This window comes from Athene noctua, chromosome 4 (genome assembly GCF_965140245.1).
Source record: "Athene noctua chromosome 4, bAthNoc1.hap1.1, whole genome shotgun sequence".
Lineage (NCBI taxonomy): Eukaryota > Metazoa > Chordata > Aves > Strigiformes > Strigidae > Athene > Athene noctua.
Genome location: NC_134040.1, coordinates 56,926,917 through 56,944,055, shown reverse-complemented (window position 1 = coordinate 56,944,055; position 17,139 = coordinate 56,926,917). Strand labels below are relative to the sequence as shown.

The following is a 17,139-nucleotide window of genomic DNA, read 5'->3' as shown; positions in this document are numbered from 1 at the left end:
CAAGGCTTTTCAAATGCTGAGGCATATATTCATGTTGACCTACTTGGCCCTGTGCTGATGGCAGGGCGATGCGAGGCTGACACCAAGGCTTCACCTTCACACTGTGTGGTGAAAAGGAAGCTGATGTTGGGAAGGACATGGTATTACTCGGTTGGAAACCATCTCAGAAAAAGTCTCGGAGGCCAACTTCTTCCACATGCTTTGTGTCTGAAGTAAGCACCTTTGTTAACAGGTCTGTCACCCCACTTGCTAGCTTCTCACCCAGTCATTCTCTCTTTTGGCAAGGAAATCCTAGCAGCTACCTGATGGCTTCCTCCATGGGAATAGTTTGTCCCAAAGAGGAATAGAGATTTTTTTCCCTTCAATCTTAAACAAAAATAATTTTTTCAATGTTTCTTTTAAATCCCAGTGGCAGTGAAATGAGGAGTTAGTGCAAGAATAAAACTAAGCATCCCTTAAAGTTCAAGCCCAGAAAGTCAAAAACCTAGTACCTTAGGATTCAAGCTTGCAATGAAAGCTGTGAAGTATTTTTCCTGAAATGGCACATCCCAGGAAGTTTTAAGGGGAAAATAATGCTTTTATGGTTTCCAGGTCCAGCTGGCAGAAAGAAGTTAAATACCCCCTTGTTTCCCAAAACACCATGTCTGGAGAGAAGGAACTTGTGAAGAGCAACAGTCACTGCTCAGCCAGGTGCAATCTAGATGTAGGACTAAGGGTGGTTGCAGAGCCTGCTCTCCCTTTTGCTCAGCGCATGAACATGCAAATCACAACGTATCCAGTGCCTTTGCCTCTCAAATCCCATTTTTGAAAGGAAGGAATAGAGAAAGGCAGGTCAGTAGAAAGCTGCATGTGGACTGCACATTTGTGGTAATTTTGCACTTCCAGAGTCACTGGAAATGCCAGTACAGTCTCTCATAAACCAGGAGAAGTTCTTCAAGGCATTTTTTGTGCACATCTTCTAGCTGGTCTCCAAATGGGGAGCTGCCAGGCTAAGTGAGGACAGCTGTATGCAAGTGAAACATGAGTTAAGTAGTGAGTGGCAAGAACTTTGTTAGAAGAGGGTTCATGTTTAGAGAGTAGGTCACACAAATCCTGTAATTATGTACTACCCTCTAATTATGACATCAAGATTTTAGGTTTGTGCCTTTGAAAACAAGTTTAAGAAGTGCTGAAGCAATAGACAGTTACTCCGAAGTTTAGGATTCATATATAAGTCCTGCTGGTGAAGTATCTTTTTTTAAGGAAAACATTGGCTCCCATTCTACCATTGACATGACCAATGGAGAGATTAGCTTTAGTTAAAATATCAACATATTTTCTTCTGGGTCTTTCTATATGTTGGCTTTGGAAGTTTTCCCAGTTAATAATAACAGTACCCAGCTCAAGCTGCAACTGTGGAAGATGCTTAAAGAAAGAACTGATGAGTCATTCTTTAATGAATGCTACTTTCTAAAGTTAAACTTTTACAGTTTAACTTTACTTTGTTATTCTAACTGTTCCTCCCTCTTTATAATCCATGCAAGGTATATGTTACTTAACAATGTAAACAGTCTCTATGAATTCAAGAAGGACTATTTGTACTAGTCTTGCGCAATTTATGCCTACTGCCACGGACATTAGTAGGTACAGGGAAGTGTGACTCGGAATAGCTCAACCAAACAGCAAGCAGGACTGGAAGTTTCACGCTTGTCGCTCTTGTAAAGAATTATGAAAGACAGTGGATAATATTGTCTTACTTTTTGGAACTAATGAAAGGCATCTAAATGGAGCACGACAACAAAAGGAGTAGCAAATGATGAAATAAAGAGGTATCTTGTAGATACCTGAGCAGAATGTTGAAAAAAATGTTAAATACATAATTTAAGCTCTGGAGACCCATAGAATTACAACCACTGCCTTACCCAGATGGGTCTGTCTTATCTAGGCAATTTCCGTAAAAACTAGAGAGTCTGAAGAGTTTAATCTAATTAACACTGGTTGTGAGGGTAAAGATAACAGGGTTTGGTACACTGATATAAATGGGGCCATCAGTGTTGAGAGCTTGTCAGTAACTGCACTTGAGCCCAGTATTATCAGGAGAAAAAAAAGAAAAAAATAATCTATTAACAAACATGTTGTTGTGTCTAACAGCAGGTTCACAACTGACCAGCTACAAGCACTTACATGCATCTCACCAAACAGAGTCATTAAACCATGGATATAAATAATCCTACATCCAGAGTTTGGTAAGTGAACTGGTACACTGCAGTGCCACCATCACAGCTCTGTAGGCTACAGCATGTGCAAAGCCTTTGTTGTTGTTACTCTTAGTGCTTTCATTCCTGTGTTTTGTTTGGGGACATGCCTCAGACTCACTTTTTCTAATTCCTTGCAGCAGAGAGGATACAAGTGCCTAGCCAGCCCTGGCCTTTGGCAATCCAGGCACCTGCTTCGAAGGTGTGGATGCCCTGGTTCAGAACCTTCCGAGGTGACCAAGTGACTGTGAGCAGCCTCCATGCCTGCATCTCAGACACGTTCAGGTGACCCTTTTTTACTGCTTTATCAAGCATCAGTTGGAAAAACAACTCATTTCCTTTCCCCCTTTTCCCCCTTTCTAGACTTGCCAGTGTGTTATAGAGGAACTAGGCTGGGAGAAGCATTTGCTCAAAGTAATACACACAAAACCGGATGTACCCTGTGTGCTTCACTCCTCTTCAGCAGCGAACTGAGGAACAGGCTGTGTGTAGAATTACAGTGGATAAGAGTTTACAAAGGAAGGTCTACATAAATACAGTACAGATCCTAAACCTGGAGTGTTTGCCATACTGTAGCATTAAGCTTATCGGTAGGAGTGAAGAACAGTTTACTTGGAGCAATAGCCTGGACTTTTTCTTTTGAACTGCCATTATTGTTTAACTTTAAAAAAGAAAAAGTGACAGCTGCAAAATAACCAAGTTGCTGATGTCTGATGAACGCATTTTACTCGGCAGGCAGCTGACCAGCACTGTGGGTTTTTAACCATTGAGACCTTTCCCACTGGGAGAGTGAATTCATGAAGGAGTAGCAAGTGCATGCTGCATACAGAGTTACACAAACTCTTTTTGAAGGCAGCATCTGGAACAAAACCGCACTCTGTAAATTTACTTTATACTTTGGTTGCCATTTCACAGCTCTGCTTGCAACACTGAAAATTCAAAGTTTGCATAGGATACTTTCAAGTGGTGAGCCGTGATTCAAAATGAAAGTTGCATGTTCCTTTAAAAAAAAAGAACAAACTCAGCTGCTATCTTTTAAGAAAATAACGGCAAAAACTTCTATACATCGAATATTCACCTATGTCCTTTGTAGTTAAAATATTGGTATTTTTATATATAACACACACATACTTTTGATGAGTTTTCTAGATTCTACAGAATTTGAGCAGTAAAGTTAGCTCCTGGGGCCTTGTACTGTCACTATCTTACACAGAGGAGGATGAGATAGTGAAAAAAAAAGAAAATTAAAAAACCCACACAGAGTTGAGAGCAATTAAGAGCATCTCCTAGAGACCCTCATACAGCTTGGACTTACTGAAGCTGTGTGCAATTGAAGTTCACTCCTTTAAAAGGTGAGAAATATCATCTCGCCATTGCAGAGCGATGCAGGGCAGTAGGTCCTGGCAAGCAGCAGCCCTGGGCAGCCGGGGAGCCAGGCACAGGGGCCTGCGGGGAGCAGCCGGCTCTGGCTGTACCGACAGACAGGACTGGAGATGCCGCAGCACATGCTGGTTTTCTAAGCTGTGGCAGACACTTTTGATCAGATTTGCTGTACCTGCAGTTATAAAAAGGAAGGCTTAGAAAAGACTGCCTGGGTAATGATGACAGCTTGTTTGTCCTCTTCCACATATCAGCAACTTTTTTTTCTTTTACGCCTGAAATAGTTTAATTTTTCAAGCAACTTAGTGCTTTCCCTTCCCAGAATAATTTCCCATTTCCTCAAGCTTATTAGCATTGCTCTGCTGAGGGAGGTGGAAGGCAAAGGAGCCTTTTTCTTGCCCAGTTTTTGATGGCTCCTTCACTAGGTCCTCCCTATGGTGTTGTATGATGCTGGGAGACAGAGATGTCTTTGTTTCTCAGGATCCTGTGGAGTATTTCCTTGCCAAGCTTTCTTTCTCTGAGCCGTGCCGTTTTATGTGCACAGCCTGGAGCCCCTAACAGTCCCTCTGGCAGCGCACAGGACCTGCCACCAGCACTTCTGCAGCTCTCGGGGACAGTACACAGATTTAACACAGCAGCCACCTCCTTCGCTGCTACAGATGAATCATTTCTTCTGCTCAGAGTAAAGCCCTTTACCTCACTCACTGATGCACAGAGAAAGGCCACATCTTGAGGTTACACAGCAAGTAATATTTTGTCAAGGCAACGCAAGAAACAAGCAGCCCCTGGGTGCTAGTGTGCTACCGCATGTTGCCCACCACCTCCTGCAACAGCAGGGATGAACAATTTAGCAAAGGAAGGTTGAAGCTGCTTGCAGCTGCAGGGAAGAAAGCAACCCAGTGCCAAGGCTGTGTGAGTCCTCAGTAGTTGTCTGCCAGGGATTTCTATCTGATCTGTTCACACTGAGCAAGCCAGGTGTTCCCAGCCTCTGTACGCAAATCCATACAAGCCACTAACATACACCATGTGCAATGATCCTGGCTGACTGCCAGAACTCATTTCTTGTATTCTTTTGCTTGAAGGAACGAACAGAGTTTACTTGATTTAATTCAAACAAGTCTTGGATCAAGCAGAGAAAATACCAGCTCAGAAGTGTCCTCTTGAAGAGACATATATTGCATAGGAGCAGATATTCTGAAAGTTTGTTCCCTGCATGTAAAAATGTTTAACTCACACAAATTTTTCTCCTGCCCCATGAGATGTATCACCCTGGATGGTTTTGTACTGACAAGGCTGGCTGCAGTGGTGGAAGGTAGGGTGGGAGTTCATGGAGCAGCTCAGCTAGAACCAAGACCTTAGGCTTGAGTCTTTGTAGTTTTCCCAGTTTTCTCTTGAATGCCCCATCAGCTAAAACCATCAGATGTTTCCGAGAAGCCAAGTTGCCTGTATGTACCCTCCTTTTCTGCTTTAAATAAGTCCTGTGAGTAATATGACCATCTATACTATCCTCAACATACTACCAGTATTAGGAGACACACAGTCAAATTGCATCTTAGAGCTTCAGTCACTCTGCACGGGTGGGTCAAGGTCCTCTTCTACCAACCTAAAAGAACAAGCTGCAAGGGGTGAGATGAGGGGCATAAGTCCCACCAAGAGCAGCCCCAGACCACACCTCACTGGCCAAGACCGGCTAGATCACTGCTCAGCTCACTGGCCAAGACTGGCTAGGTCTTCTCCAGGCTCCCTGGGAGCACCTGTGTCCCCCTCTGCAGGGGGATGGCTGCCCACCAGTGGGGGCTTGGTCCAGCACATGTCCTGCAGACTGCTCTCTAGGGCTGTTGTGTGTGACTCCAGGCCTCACATTTGCATCATGCCGGTTGCCAGCTGTGGGGCTTGCAAAAGCTCTACCTGAAGAAACAGTTACATGAGCTATGCTTGAAGTGATGTAACATCCTTCCAGCCTAAAATTCTACAGATGTCAGTAGTTGTGAATTAAACTCTGTAATGGCACAGAGTTGCATTCATGAAATGCATAACCCTCTTAAGTGATAACAGGCCTGAACTACATTTATCTTCCTAGACCTAGCCTCTGTTACCCAACAAAGTTCCCAAGAAAACAGTGCTCCCTGGAACAGCTGCGACCTTACCTATCTTACAGACAGATACCCTGAATGGTCATCAGCCTACGTGTGCTCAGTTTATCTTATAAAGATAAAGCCATGTTGAAAGAAAAGCTTTAGTGAGGAAGCAGAAGAGGTGAACAACAAAGTCTTTGTTAACTGTATTTAGCTGCCTGTCTAATGAATACATGGGAAAAAGGATTTAAATGCCCTCAGCAGTTCCAGTGCCACCATTTGGATGTAAGTGCCAGCATTGTACTGACCAAACCTAGGATCTTTGGTATTTCTAGTAAAATTTATAAGGAAAAAATACTGACATTAAAAAATTCTTTATGTATGACCTTTAAGGTTCTTTTAGTAAAAATAAATTATTCTGTGTAACACATTCAAAAAATGGTATTTTTTAATCACTGTTCCCTTTATTATAACTTCACCTATGACCATTTCTATGGTTAGATGAGTTAGATGTAAAATAAACAAGAAGACACATGCCTCATTTTTAACAGGTAAAACTATATTTATGCATCATTTGACACTGCAGTTGATACAGTAAAGTGTTGTACTTCAGTAATTACTTTGCATGGAAATAGTCTTCCTATTAATGGTCAATTACATAAACATCCCTAAGCCAGCATGATCTGAACAAATGACACCATGCTCTGCAATTTGATTTCTACTGAAGGTGGAAAAATAGGTCATTGAGAAGCTTAGTGCCATTTTCTTCACTATCTGCCCTGTGGGTTGGTGGAGCTGGGTGGCAGCAGCTGTGGTGCATTGCTGGAGTGTGAAGAATTACAGTGACCGCAGAAGGGATTTGAGCAATGAATTGCAAACGCAAATCAAGGAACTGCAGCTGGCAGTGGCAGGGTGGGGACTTGGGTTTGTGTAGCAGGGTTTCGGTGGTGTGGGAGGGTCTACAGGGGCGGCTCCTGTGAGAAGCTGCAGGGCAGCTCAGGAACAAGGACAAATCTGTCGAGCAAAGCAGTGGAGCTCAGCCTGGGCTGAACAGGCAGACCGTCTTGAAGCCCCAGACCTTGAAGCAGCAGGGTCTGGGGCTGTCTTTATACTCACTGCATAGTACAGAGAGGAAAGCTGAAGAGCAGTGTAGATGAGAGGCAAGGCAGAGCACTGTGCCCCAGCAGAGTTCTTCTGGCTTCACCTGTCTTCCTCAGATCAGTCATTTAGGCAATGCAGCCTACTCCTTTGCAGTGAAAGATGTTATAAATAATTCCTTTTAATCCTTCTCTGATGAGCTTGTGATAGAGCAGCAGCAAGGGTTTGCTCCCTGCCAAGCCCTTAGGCCTCCAAAGGGCTGGAAGGTGGCAGAGCAGGTGCAGCTGAAGGTGTTTACGTGGGTTTTTCCACAAGGGATTTTGCAGGCACATCACTCTGAGGGAGCAGAGAGGGCACCAAGCTGCTTGGAGGAGAATGGATGAAGAATGTTTATTCAGCATTTTCCTATTAAATGATGTGGCAAAGCCTCAAGAAACTCCTTGGCCAAGCCCAGCATCACTGAAATCTGTGTTGGCTTGCATGGACTCACTGTCAGCTTTGTGAGATGCTTCAGCTTTGTCTTTGAGGCAACCGCTGTGCATGAGGGACAAAGCATAGCTGAAGGTAAGGCTGCTCCATGCTCCCGGACAAGCAGGCAGGGGAGCGGCAGCTACGGCCCCGTGGCTCCCCTCTGCTGTGGCTCGGCTCCTGCACAGGGTCAGCTTCAGTCATTCATGCCCGGCATCTGTTCTGGGCCAGAAAGCATTTGTCCTTGCCAGGATGGCAACAGACAGAGCACTGCTGGTACCACGTGGTGACAGATACCTGCCTGGCCACGCATTGCTAAAGGACAAGCATGACGTACTTTATTATGTCCTGATATCATCTTTCTGCGTAAGCAGCAGCTCACGTTTGGTGGGATGTCAGGATGACTGATTCTACTGGGGACTGTCAGCACAAGGCCATTGCAAGTCATGGAAGCCTGACTGAGGAAACTAGAAAGGCTCTTTTCTGCTTGGGGTATAAAGGATGACACTCCCTACCAGAGCTTTGCCAAAGGTACTGGCTGGGTGTGTAGTACATCCACAAAAGCTATACCCCTTTGCTTCTGTCACGGTTTAAGCACCACGAGGCCACTCATTCACTCCTCCCCCCACCCTGGTAGATGGGGAGGAGAATCAGAAGAAAAGGGTAAAACCTCATGGGTTAAGATAAGGACAATTTAATAGGACAACACAAGGAGAGAAGAAATAATAATAATACTAATAAACAAGCATATAAAGTGAGTGATACCCGATACAATTGCTTACCACCCAGAACCTGATGCCCAGCCCATTCCTAAACCACAATCCCTCCTCCTCCCTGCCAGCTCCCCCAAGTATATACTGACCATGATGTCATATGCTATCAAATATCCCTTGGCTAGTTGGTCAGCTGTCCTGGCTGTGCCCCCTCCTAGGTTCTTGTGAAAATTAACTCTATCCCAGTCAAATCCAGCACAGCTTTCCATAGAACCTTAATAAAAGAAGGATTTACATGCTTCATCTCCACTCCTACTTCAAATACAGCTGTAATCCAGCCTGGGTCACAGGTAGCTGACGGAAGCATAGAAAGGTGGGTAGTGGAACCAAGGAAATGTATTTTCTGCCATAAGCTTGAAACCATCCTATACTGCCCACATCCTATTTTTTTTCTCCCCAGTTATTGTTGGAGTTCTTTCCAACAGCAGAGCTGCACTTACCTTGGAAATTGCCCTCTGCTTTGCTACATTTGCTCTTCCACTCTCCCTGTGATATTGAAGATGGTAGGCAACACTTCCTGATCTGTATATCCAATTCCATCTTCTTGCTGCTCCATTTCCAGGCTGCTCCTTGGGCTGGCTCCCAAACCAGTCCTCAGGAAGGTCACCAGGGTCTCTCACAGACCCATGTGTGCCCATTGTGGGGGCATCCTCCTTCTTCCACCTCCAGTTTATGCTGATTTTGCTCAGAAATCTGTTGTGGGGCTGGAAACCTTTCCAGGGGGAGAGCGGTGGGGTTTCAGCAGGGATAAGCTGCAGCCCAAACATTTATGCTTTGGGTCCTGCCTCAGCCTTTGGCTAGTCCCAAAACAGATGCAAGTCACCTTATGAATTGTGTATATGGGACAACAAAGCTTTTATTTTCCTTTATAGACTGCTTTGGTTTAACTCCAAAATATTAAGAGCAAAACAAGCCATGAAATGCTCTTGCTGTGCAGACCAGGATGGCCATGCCCATCACTTAGTATGGATGCTTGCCTGCATGAGTTGTGCTGCAGGCAGAGGGATGGGTAAAAGTGATGTTCAGGGGACAAAGGACACACAGTGATTCAGAAAAAGGCTGGTGTGGGAATGTTACAGAGCAGACAGTGCCATCAGGAGCCTTACAACAGTGCTGGCTGGGCTTGCTGGCAAGTGCTGCCGTGTTTGCACAGTCCCCCTGCTCAGAAGGTATCATGATGGACAGGGATTGTGTTTCATACCAGAAAAGGAGAGAGTAGGATTTCTAAAGTGTAAGCATGTAGGAACAGGACATTTAAGCATCGATTATCTGTATGATAGGAACTCATAGCATACAGATGCATGTGCACATACACACACAAAGGAAAAACCATATAATGCTCCTATGTGATACACAAAAATATGAAATTCATAGAAATTTGCTGGGAAGTGAAACACACAGTAGCCACGCTGTAGTCTCACAGCTGGGGAGTCACATCTCTTTTTCAATATCCGGACTTGGTGGCAGTATAGAGAATGAAATGGATGTTACAGATCAATAAAACACAGAGACAGATTTTATTTTGAACCAAAAGTTAAAATTTTATTTGGAATATCAATATACCCCCAAAAAATAAAAATAAAAACTTCCTTTTATGTAGTGAAATAGCCATTTGAAAATGGTAAAATAAACATATTTCTCATACTATTCTCTCCTAGTTATTGTACACATATTTAAGGTTGTTTGTTTTTTTTTTTTTCTGAATATAAATCTAGCTTGCACTTTAAGGCTTCAAAAAGCCTAAAGCATGTAGTGGCTCTTTTCAGAAAGCAGATAAGTCAATCAGAGCTGTGTTTTTTCAGCCGACAGGCCTGTTTGAAGCTGTCCAGGGCTGGACAGAAGTGAGACTTCTCAGGAAGGTCACTGTTTCAGGCGAGTATTATTTTTTACCCTTTGGTAAATACACTCTAACCCCACTTCATGCAGCATTTTTTTATGATGTACTGGGGAGGGCCCTGGTTCACCTTAGCTGTCAAGTTCTTGTACAGATCCGATCTTATTTGTGTTGGTACAGTTGGTTTAATTTACGAAATCAAATCCTACCCTGTGGTATTTGCTCTGCTAGAAATTAAGTCTGTAACAAGGCACTGATCCTGCCTTTACCCCATAAGCAAAAGGTTTCTGTGTCTGTGCATCGCTGTACTGTCTGCAACAGGGTGTTTATTATAGCAGGACCAGGGACTTGTCCTTTAGCTTGCTTTTAATAAAATAAACAGAATGAAAAATGTATTGAAATAAACCAGTAGAAACCCACTGACAGAACTGAGTTGCAATTCTTCCCTTTCAGAGGGCTCCCTGACACTAGGCTGGAAAATGTGACTGAAGACCTGTATCAGGGCCTAAGTGATGCCCCGAGTGGGTTCATGTCACCACTAAGTAACAGGGGGATTTAGGTCTTGCACCGCCGTCTGCAACTGGGCTGCAGCAGGCTGAAGTCATGGGACATCTCACCGGCAATCTCACTCCCAGGAGGCACTGGGCAAAGTCCTGAATTTACATGGTATGGTCTGCAATTTGCTTTGATTTCTTCTTTGATCAAAGCCATTTTTATTACTGTCGGTATTAATGATTGCTATATAAACATGTTATACTTTTGTTCCTGAAGTACAGGATAGACTGCAACTACTAGAGATATTACTGCTCTAAATATCTGGCACTGCTTACAAAGGCTGCTGTTTCACAGTCACAACAGTCGGTGTCTTACGCTTTGTTGCCCGAAAACCACATGAATATTGATCCCTGAGGTACCATTGCTCTCAAGTAGAACTTTGTCCCAGGTTTTTATTTTCAGGAAATAAAAACGATACACACCCAGGCCTTAAAGTTCACAAGTTATTAGACCATGGATGTTCCTCCAAACAAATCCACAGACTCACACTTGCACTCAGGGAGCCACTGCATAATTAACTTCTGTGGGAGGGACCCCTTCACGCAAGCCTTATTCCACCAGACACACCACCCTGAGTGCCTGGCACTATGCAGCACACCCTCCTCCTGCTATTCTTTTCCTTGTCTTAGGAAGGCGATAGCATTCAACCTGGAAATACTTTCTCCTGGGATACAGGATGGGTTTTCTCCCTTCTTGTCTCAATTTGTGCTCGATACTGTATTCCTACTACACAACTCGGTTCTGTCAGGTGGTTCCTTTTGCACGCTTTGGCCCTTATCTTGTAAGTAAAAGGTTGTATTAGTTTACTGTGAGATTCTGGTGAGAGGTCTCTTTTGGAGCCAGCCACTCTTGGGTGTTATCAGTGAGCCCAGACATAAATAATTTGTGACTGAGTTACAGAAGGACTGTAAGCACAAGTTTTCCCTCTCATTACAGGCACAATTTAAAGAGGCTGCAGCATTACCCAAGTTTTTGTTCTACTAACTAGCCAAAAATACTTTTCTTAAAGCCTTCACTACACAGAAGTAGTGTCCAGCAAGAACCTTTCTCTGCTTGCAGCTGCCTAAGCGTAAATCCATACCAACCTTTCTGGTTTTATTTCAGTACATTGGATCAATGCGTCAAAACATAAAACACAGACTTTGACCCTGGCAGACAGACCTTATCACCAGTGTAACTTTACTGACTTTAACAGTGAATCCCATAACAGCATTTCCAGCATTTGTGGTGGTTGTCACAGGTCCCATAATACTTGGTAATTTATACAAAGTTCCAGTTGCCCCTGATGTCTGTGAATGCAACATAATTACAGCTTTATTCAAAATAATTAGGAAAAAGAGTTCGGTAGCGGACAGAAAAACTTGGAAGTGTGACCCTAAGGCTGAAACCAGAGGAAATTAATAGGATTTAATTAACTGTGTTTATAGCTTATGGCTCATAGGTTGGAACAGCTGGAGTATTGTTGACGTGTCATTACATTAGGGTTGACTGTCTCAGTGTTTAAGTACATGGGAGTGGGTTAAATGTGATGCTTAAATATCATGAGTGTTTTAGGAAGAAAAAAAAGCAAAGCAGTTTAAGTTGGTTTGGTCTTATCCTCAATTTCTTTAATGCCAGTTACCGCATTTGACTCCACTGGAAAACCTCAGAGGAAAAGCCCAATGGTATAGTAGGGCCATAGGACCTGTGTTACATGTGATACATCATGTCCTGAAGCAAATGGCAGCATCACGCTGACAATAAATGTACCCTGATTTACCACTGTCCCTTATGTGCCTGATCCTGATGCCCCTTCCCTGCACACATGCTCACTTGCAGCCTAGTCACCTGCCAGGACGCCCACTGAATTCAACGTCGAGCCTCCCTGCATGCCAGGGGTGCACCCACCCTGCATTTTGGGGAGGTCACTAGGGCTGGTTTCTGCACTGGAGCCGCTTCCCATGGAGTGAGGAAGGCGGCCCTTGCCTGCCCAGCCCCGGCCGGTGGGGCAGCGGGCACGTCGGGGAGCAGGTGCTGGGAATGGTGTCGAGGTACCTGCGAGAGCCTTGGGACGATGGGGTCAAAGTGGGTGAAACTCTTGCTCCGCTGAAGTCAGTGTTGGCATTGCCAGCATTGCCATCCAGCATGCACAGGTGTGGGGTTTTTTTCTCTCATGCAATTAAGGAAAACAGTGTATGAAATACAGCAAGTTGTTAGCAACCCACCTTGTTTTCTGCCAGTGTTAAACTTAAGCTGCAAGTCCTTGCCTTGCTGTGGTGTCATTTCTTATTGATAAAGTTTATGGGACTTTTAAGTCATTAGCCATAAGCCTTCAATTATCAGGAGATGTGTGCAGTTCCTTCCCCCCTGCTCAAATAAACAGCAGTCGGACTCACCAGCTCTGTCCAAAGCAGAGCAAAGCCTCCACTGACTTCACAGGGTCCAAGGTTTCTGTTCCAGCTTTAGCTCCAGACACCAGACCACTTCCAACCCCTCTTGCTTTATTTGAGAGACCTATGACACACAGGACTGAGGGTCTAAATGGCACGATGGTGGGCTTCTACCAACGCTTCTCATCTAATTGCAGTCAACTTTAACTTTGCCTTCTCCACTCTTAACTGGTCTTCTTAACCTGCTTCTTAGCCAGGGCAAAATTAAGCATGAGGAAAAAGGCTTATTCAGCATTATAATTATCTACTCCCAAGCTGTATAACAAAATAGTTTACACATTTAATTGATTTTGTCTAGTATTTCCACATATACAGTAGTCCTATTAATGAATATCATAGCTTCATTACTGCATATCACATTTTGCTATTTGTTGTGTACCATAAAATAACATCAGCACATCAATAACTTAAATAACACAAATGTAAACTCATTTTCTTGTTGTTATAATTACGATTTTAGCCTGCAAAGGCTTTTTGATTTGTAAGACCATTCACATAACATGGAATGTAACTTTATTTGTTTTTCTTTTGTATATGAGACACCGAAAGCCCTTGTCATCTCTTAACAGGATACTAAAGCAGCTGTTTCATGAATGACAGCACAATTAAAGCTAAAAATCATAATTTAAAAAAAAAAAAACCTTTGTACTGTACAATCTCAAATTAAAGCAAGAAAGATAATGACAATCTTTGCATTAGCCAGGAAACGTGATTCTCTGCCACTAGGCATTTTTTTTTTCTTGTTGACAATTCACAGAATGTGTATATGGGTGTAGTTATAGGTGTGTGTATATCCTATGCAGAACAGCAGTCCCTATTTTGTTGATCTAGTTTTTCTAATTGTTTAGTTAAACTACCTAACTGATACAATTTAGAATACTACATTAACACATTTAACATCAAGTTTACATACTTGCGTCTTTGAAATACTAGGAACTTTTACACATTTTATTTGGCTTTGTAAGGACTGGAATATCACAGATAAAGCAATCTACTTGTGTTTGAAAGAATATGGCTGTTCTCAACTAGCTCTCTAAGGTTCAGAGTGAAATACATTTCTCCTTATATCTGTAGCTGACTTCAGAGAAGAAAGAGTGTCTTCTTAAGTGGTCAGTCTGATGTTACAGTACAGATTCTGCAGAGAGAGAGAGAGATATTTAATGAAGGATAATTCTCTCTGGACTTTAGAGTTAAGCTGCTGCAGCAAAATTACTCGTTTAGGCTAATTTTTTCTATACAAATCTCAAGAAAAACCTATTCCAAGTATGTTTTGTAGTAGTATCTCCACATGACCAGAGGAGGGCACTTTGAACATCTTTGCATTGCCCAGGAGGCAGATGCAGAAGCACAGTGTTACCCAATGTCACACGGTCCTGCCACCTCTTCCCACCCAGGCAGGTGTCCATGTGTCCACAAAAATACAGAATCCGTATTGTACCACAGGGCTCTGTTCTGAAAACAGTGTGCAGATATATCACTCCCTTCTTGCTAACTAGGATTTCTTCTGATTTCCCCCATTTAATTCAGTGTTGCTGCAGGTGAAACTGAGATTAACAGATAATTCCTAAAAATCACGTGTGGGGAGTTGTCTCCCTCTCCTTCCTATGAGCCCCTGGTAATTTAGCAAATATTGATTGATTTAACCCTCTATGACTTATCCTGCTGCAGAAATTCCTTGCCTTTAATTGAAAAATGCACTTGGAAAATGCACTCTCTGAGATATGTATTGCAACAGTGCATCTTTTCACATTAAACTCTTGTAAAAGTACTGCTCCATTCTGCCTTCTGAGGGAGGTGACTCTGCATCCCAGATCTGCTCCCCCAGCAGAGTACATAGCGGAGAAATCAATCTCTTCTCTTTTCCATTCATGACCACAGTGTGGAGTTCAGCCACTTTCCATGCAGGAAACATCCTCCTGGGTTTCATTTTGGCTAAAAGTATTGACCTTCTATGGAAAAGATTTTAATTTTGCAATCTTACTGTTATCATAGACAGATTTTTTTTGTCACCTCTCTGCTTTGTTTTGTTCAAGTTTAATGCTGCAAAATTATTAGAAAGGATTTAGAAACTTCTATTTTTTTTTTCTTTAAATAAAAGTCTCTGCTCCTCCCTGGGGAAACACACTGCTTATTTAATGTACTTTTTTCCCCCCTCATCATTATTCCTTTTCTCTTCTCTTTCCTTCTCTTTTCTTTTTTTTTCCTTTCCATTTTTCTCTTTTCTTCTTTCTTTTCTAGAGCAGACAGGTACAAGAAGGAAGTTGTCTTTCATCAGCAGTCCTTTGAGATAGAGTAGAATTCAGTGAGTCCTCACCATGATAGGATCATAAACTTACTGGGTTAAACCAAGCTAACTTTCCCTAAGCTGCCAAGTTTTAGCTGCACCATACATATATGTGTTTCCTTGTGCCATTTTCTTTTCTTATAAGTTTGTTTTTCTTGATGACCCTGAGCTATGGATTCTCATTTCTACCACTAGTCAACCTTCCTTTCTTTTCTGGTTTTGCCAATATAGGCCTCAAAGAAAAAATGGCAGAAGAGCACAAAGTAGCTGAGGTACATGAGAGAGGACCAGATGATGTTCTGCACGTGGGAATGGCACTGGCCCTGCTGCATCCAGGAGAAGACCAGGTAATTGATCACACAACCGATCAACATCTGAGTGATCTGCGACAAGGTGATGAACATGGCAAACTTGCGTGAGACTCTGAAGCCAGCAGCCCGCAAGGCATAGTAAGAGTACATAACGGCGTGTACTCCATAGTTCATAGTCATGAACCAGCCACCGCCAGCCACCATGTCCTTGTAGGAGTACCAAGAATAAAGTAACACAGTAATGTGATGGTACCAGTGTAAGAAGATGAGCTTCTGTTTCCTAAGAATAATGAATATTGTATCACCTGTAACAAAACAAAACAAAACAAAAAAAAAAAAAAAAAAAAGGAGGGGAGGAAATGAGAAACATATTGAACAATTCCATAATTACTGCAGTGCTGCAGATCTGAGAGCCTGTCTGATCTGAGAGTCAGCTTGGCTCCTAATCTCTATGCAATCTTTGGAAAACCAATGTATCCACATTTTCCTGTGTGGCTAACCCCTGCTTAAAAACGCCACAGGTTTACTTAGTAGCCCTCTGCTGCAAGCATAACCCATGAAAGTCTGAGCTGAAGTAGGTGGATGTACATTTCTTCTGACTGTTAGACTGTCCATGATATACTGTGACTAGAAGAGAAATGCAGCTTGACAGAGAGCAGAAAACCTGAAGAGAAAAGCAGCACAGTGTCCTCCAATTCAACCGCCTACCTACCAATTGAGCCTAGTTAAACTCAGTAGAACCTTTTGAGGTACTATGCAAAAAGCTCTTGCATATGCAACCTACAGTACTGAAAAGTTATGTAACTGTCAGAAAGAAACGCTTCTAGAAAGAAATTTGCAACCTTTTCTGCAAATTCATGTTGCTATTGTAGAAAAGTAAATTTTATTCCCCTTTCCTGATTTTTTCTTCCTTATGCTTCTCATGATTGCACTAAACATCTGTGCTGGGTTTGAGTGGTGAGGTGAGATTTTTAGCAGTGGGGGAGGCAGTTACAGCAGTGTCCCCCTGTGAGAAGCTTCTTGAAGCTCTCCCAGCTTCAAGTTAGACCTGCCTCTGGCCAAGCCTGGGCCAATCAGCAACAGTGGCCACACGTCTGCGATAATGTATTTTAAAAGGAGAACTGAGAGGGGGAGGAGACTTTGAGGAGGTGTTATAAGAAGGACACCTATGTGAACACTGAGGTCAGCAGAAGGAAGGGAGAGGAGGGGAGCCAAGCCAAGCCAAGCTAGAGGAGGGAGCCCCTCTGTATCCTGTGGTGAGACAGCAGGGCCACCCTCCCTGCCACCCGTGGAGGTCACTGGAGGAGCAGAGATCTGCCTGTGAAGGACCAGACACCAGAGTAGGTGGCTGTGCTAGGCTGGGACTCTGTGGGAAGAAGCAGCCCCCAGTGTTGTAGATTGGCACTGGGCAGACTGCAACACCAGGAGTGACCCATGCCAGAGCATCCCATGGGGAGCACTCATGTTGGGGAGTTTGTGGTAGACTGTTTCCTGTTGAGAAGGACACCACATGGAGCAGGGGGAAGAGGGCCCCCCCCAACCTTGGAGGAAGAAGCAGCAGACTGACTGCACCCTTCCATTCCCTGCCCCTGCACTGCTGGGGGAAGAGGTAGAAATATCTGGAACAAAGCTGGGCCTGGGCAGAAGGTAGGGGTCGGGGGGGGGGGGATGTTTTAAGATACAGTAACACTTCTCACT

General features: G+C 43.5%; 1 protein-coding gene across 1 annotated transcript in view; it reads right to left on the bottom strand.

Annotated features, from left to right (window-relative positions):
• Positions 1-9,600: 9,600 nt before the first annotated feature.
• ELOVL6 (ELOVL fatty acid elongase 6) overlaps positions 9,601-17,139 on the bottom strand; it is an 82,327-nt gene continuing 74,788 nt past the window's right edge. Inside the window, exon 4 of the mRNA XM_074905444.1 lies at positions 9,601-15,746. Within this exon, the coding sequence (XP_074761545.1) occupies positions 15,322-15,746 (425 nt within the window). The 3' untranslated portion in view covers positions 9,601-15,321. The remainder of the gene's footprint in view (positions 15,747-17,139) is intronic.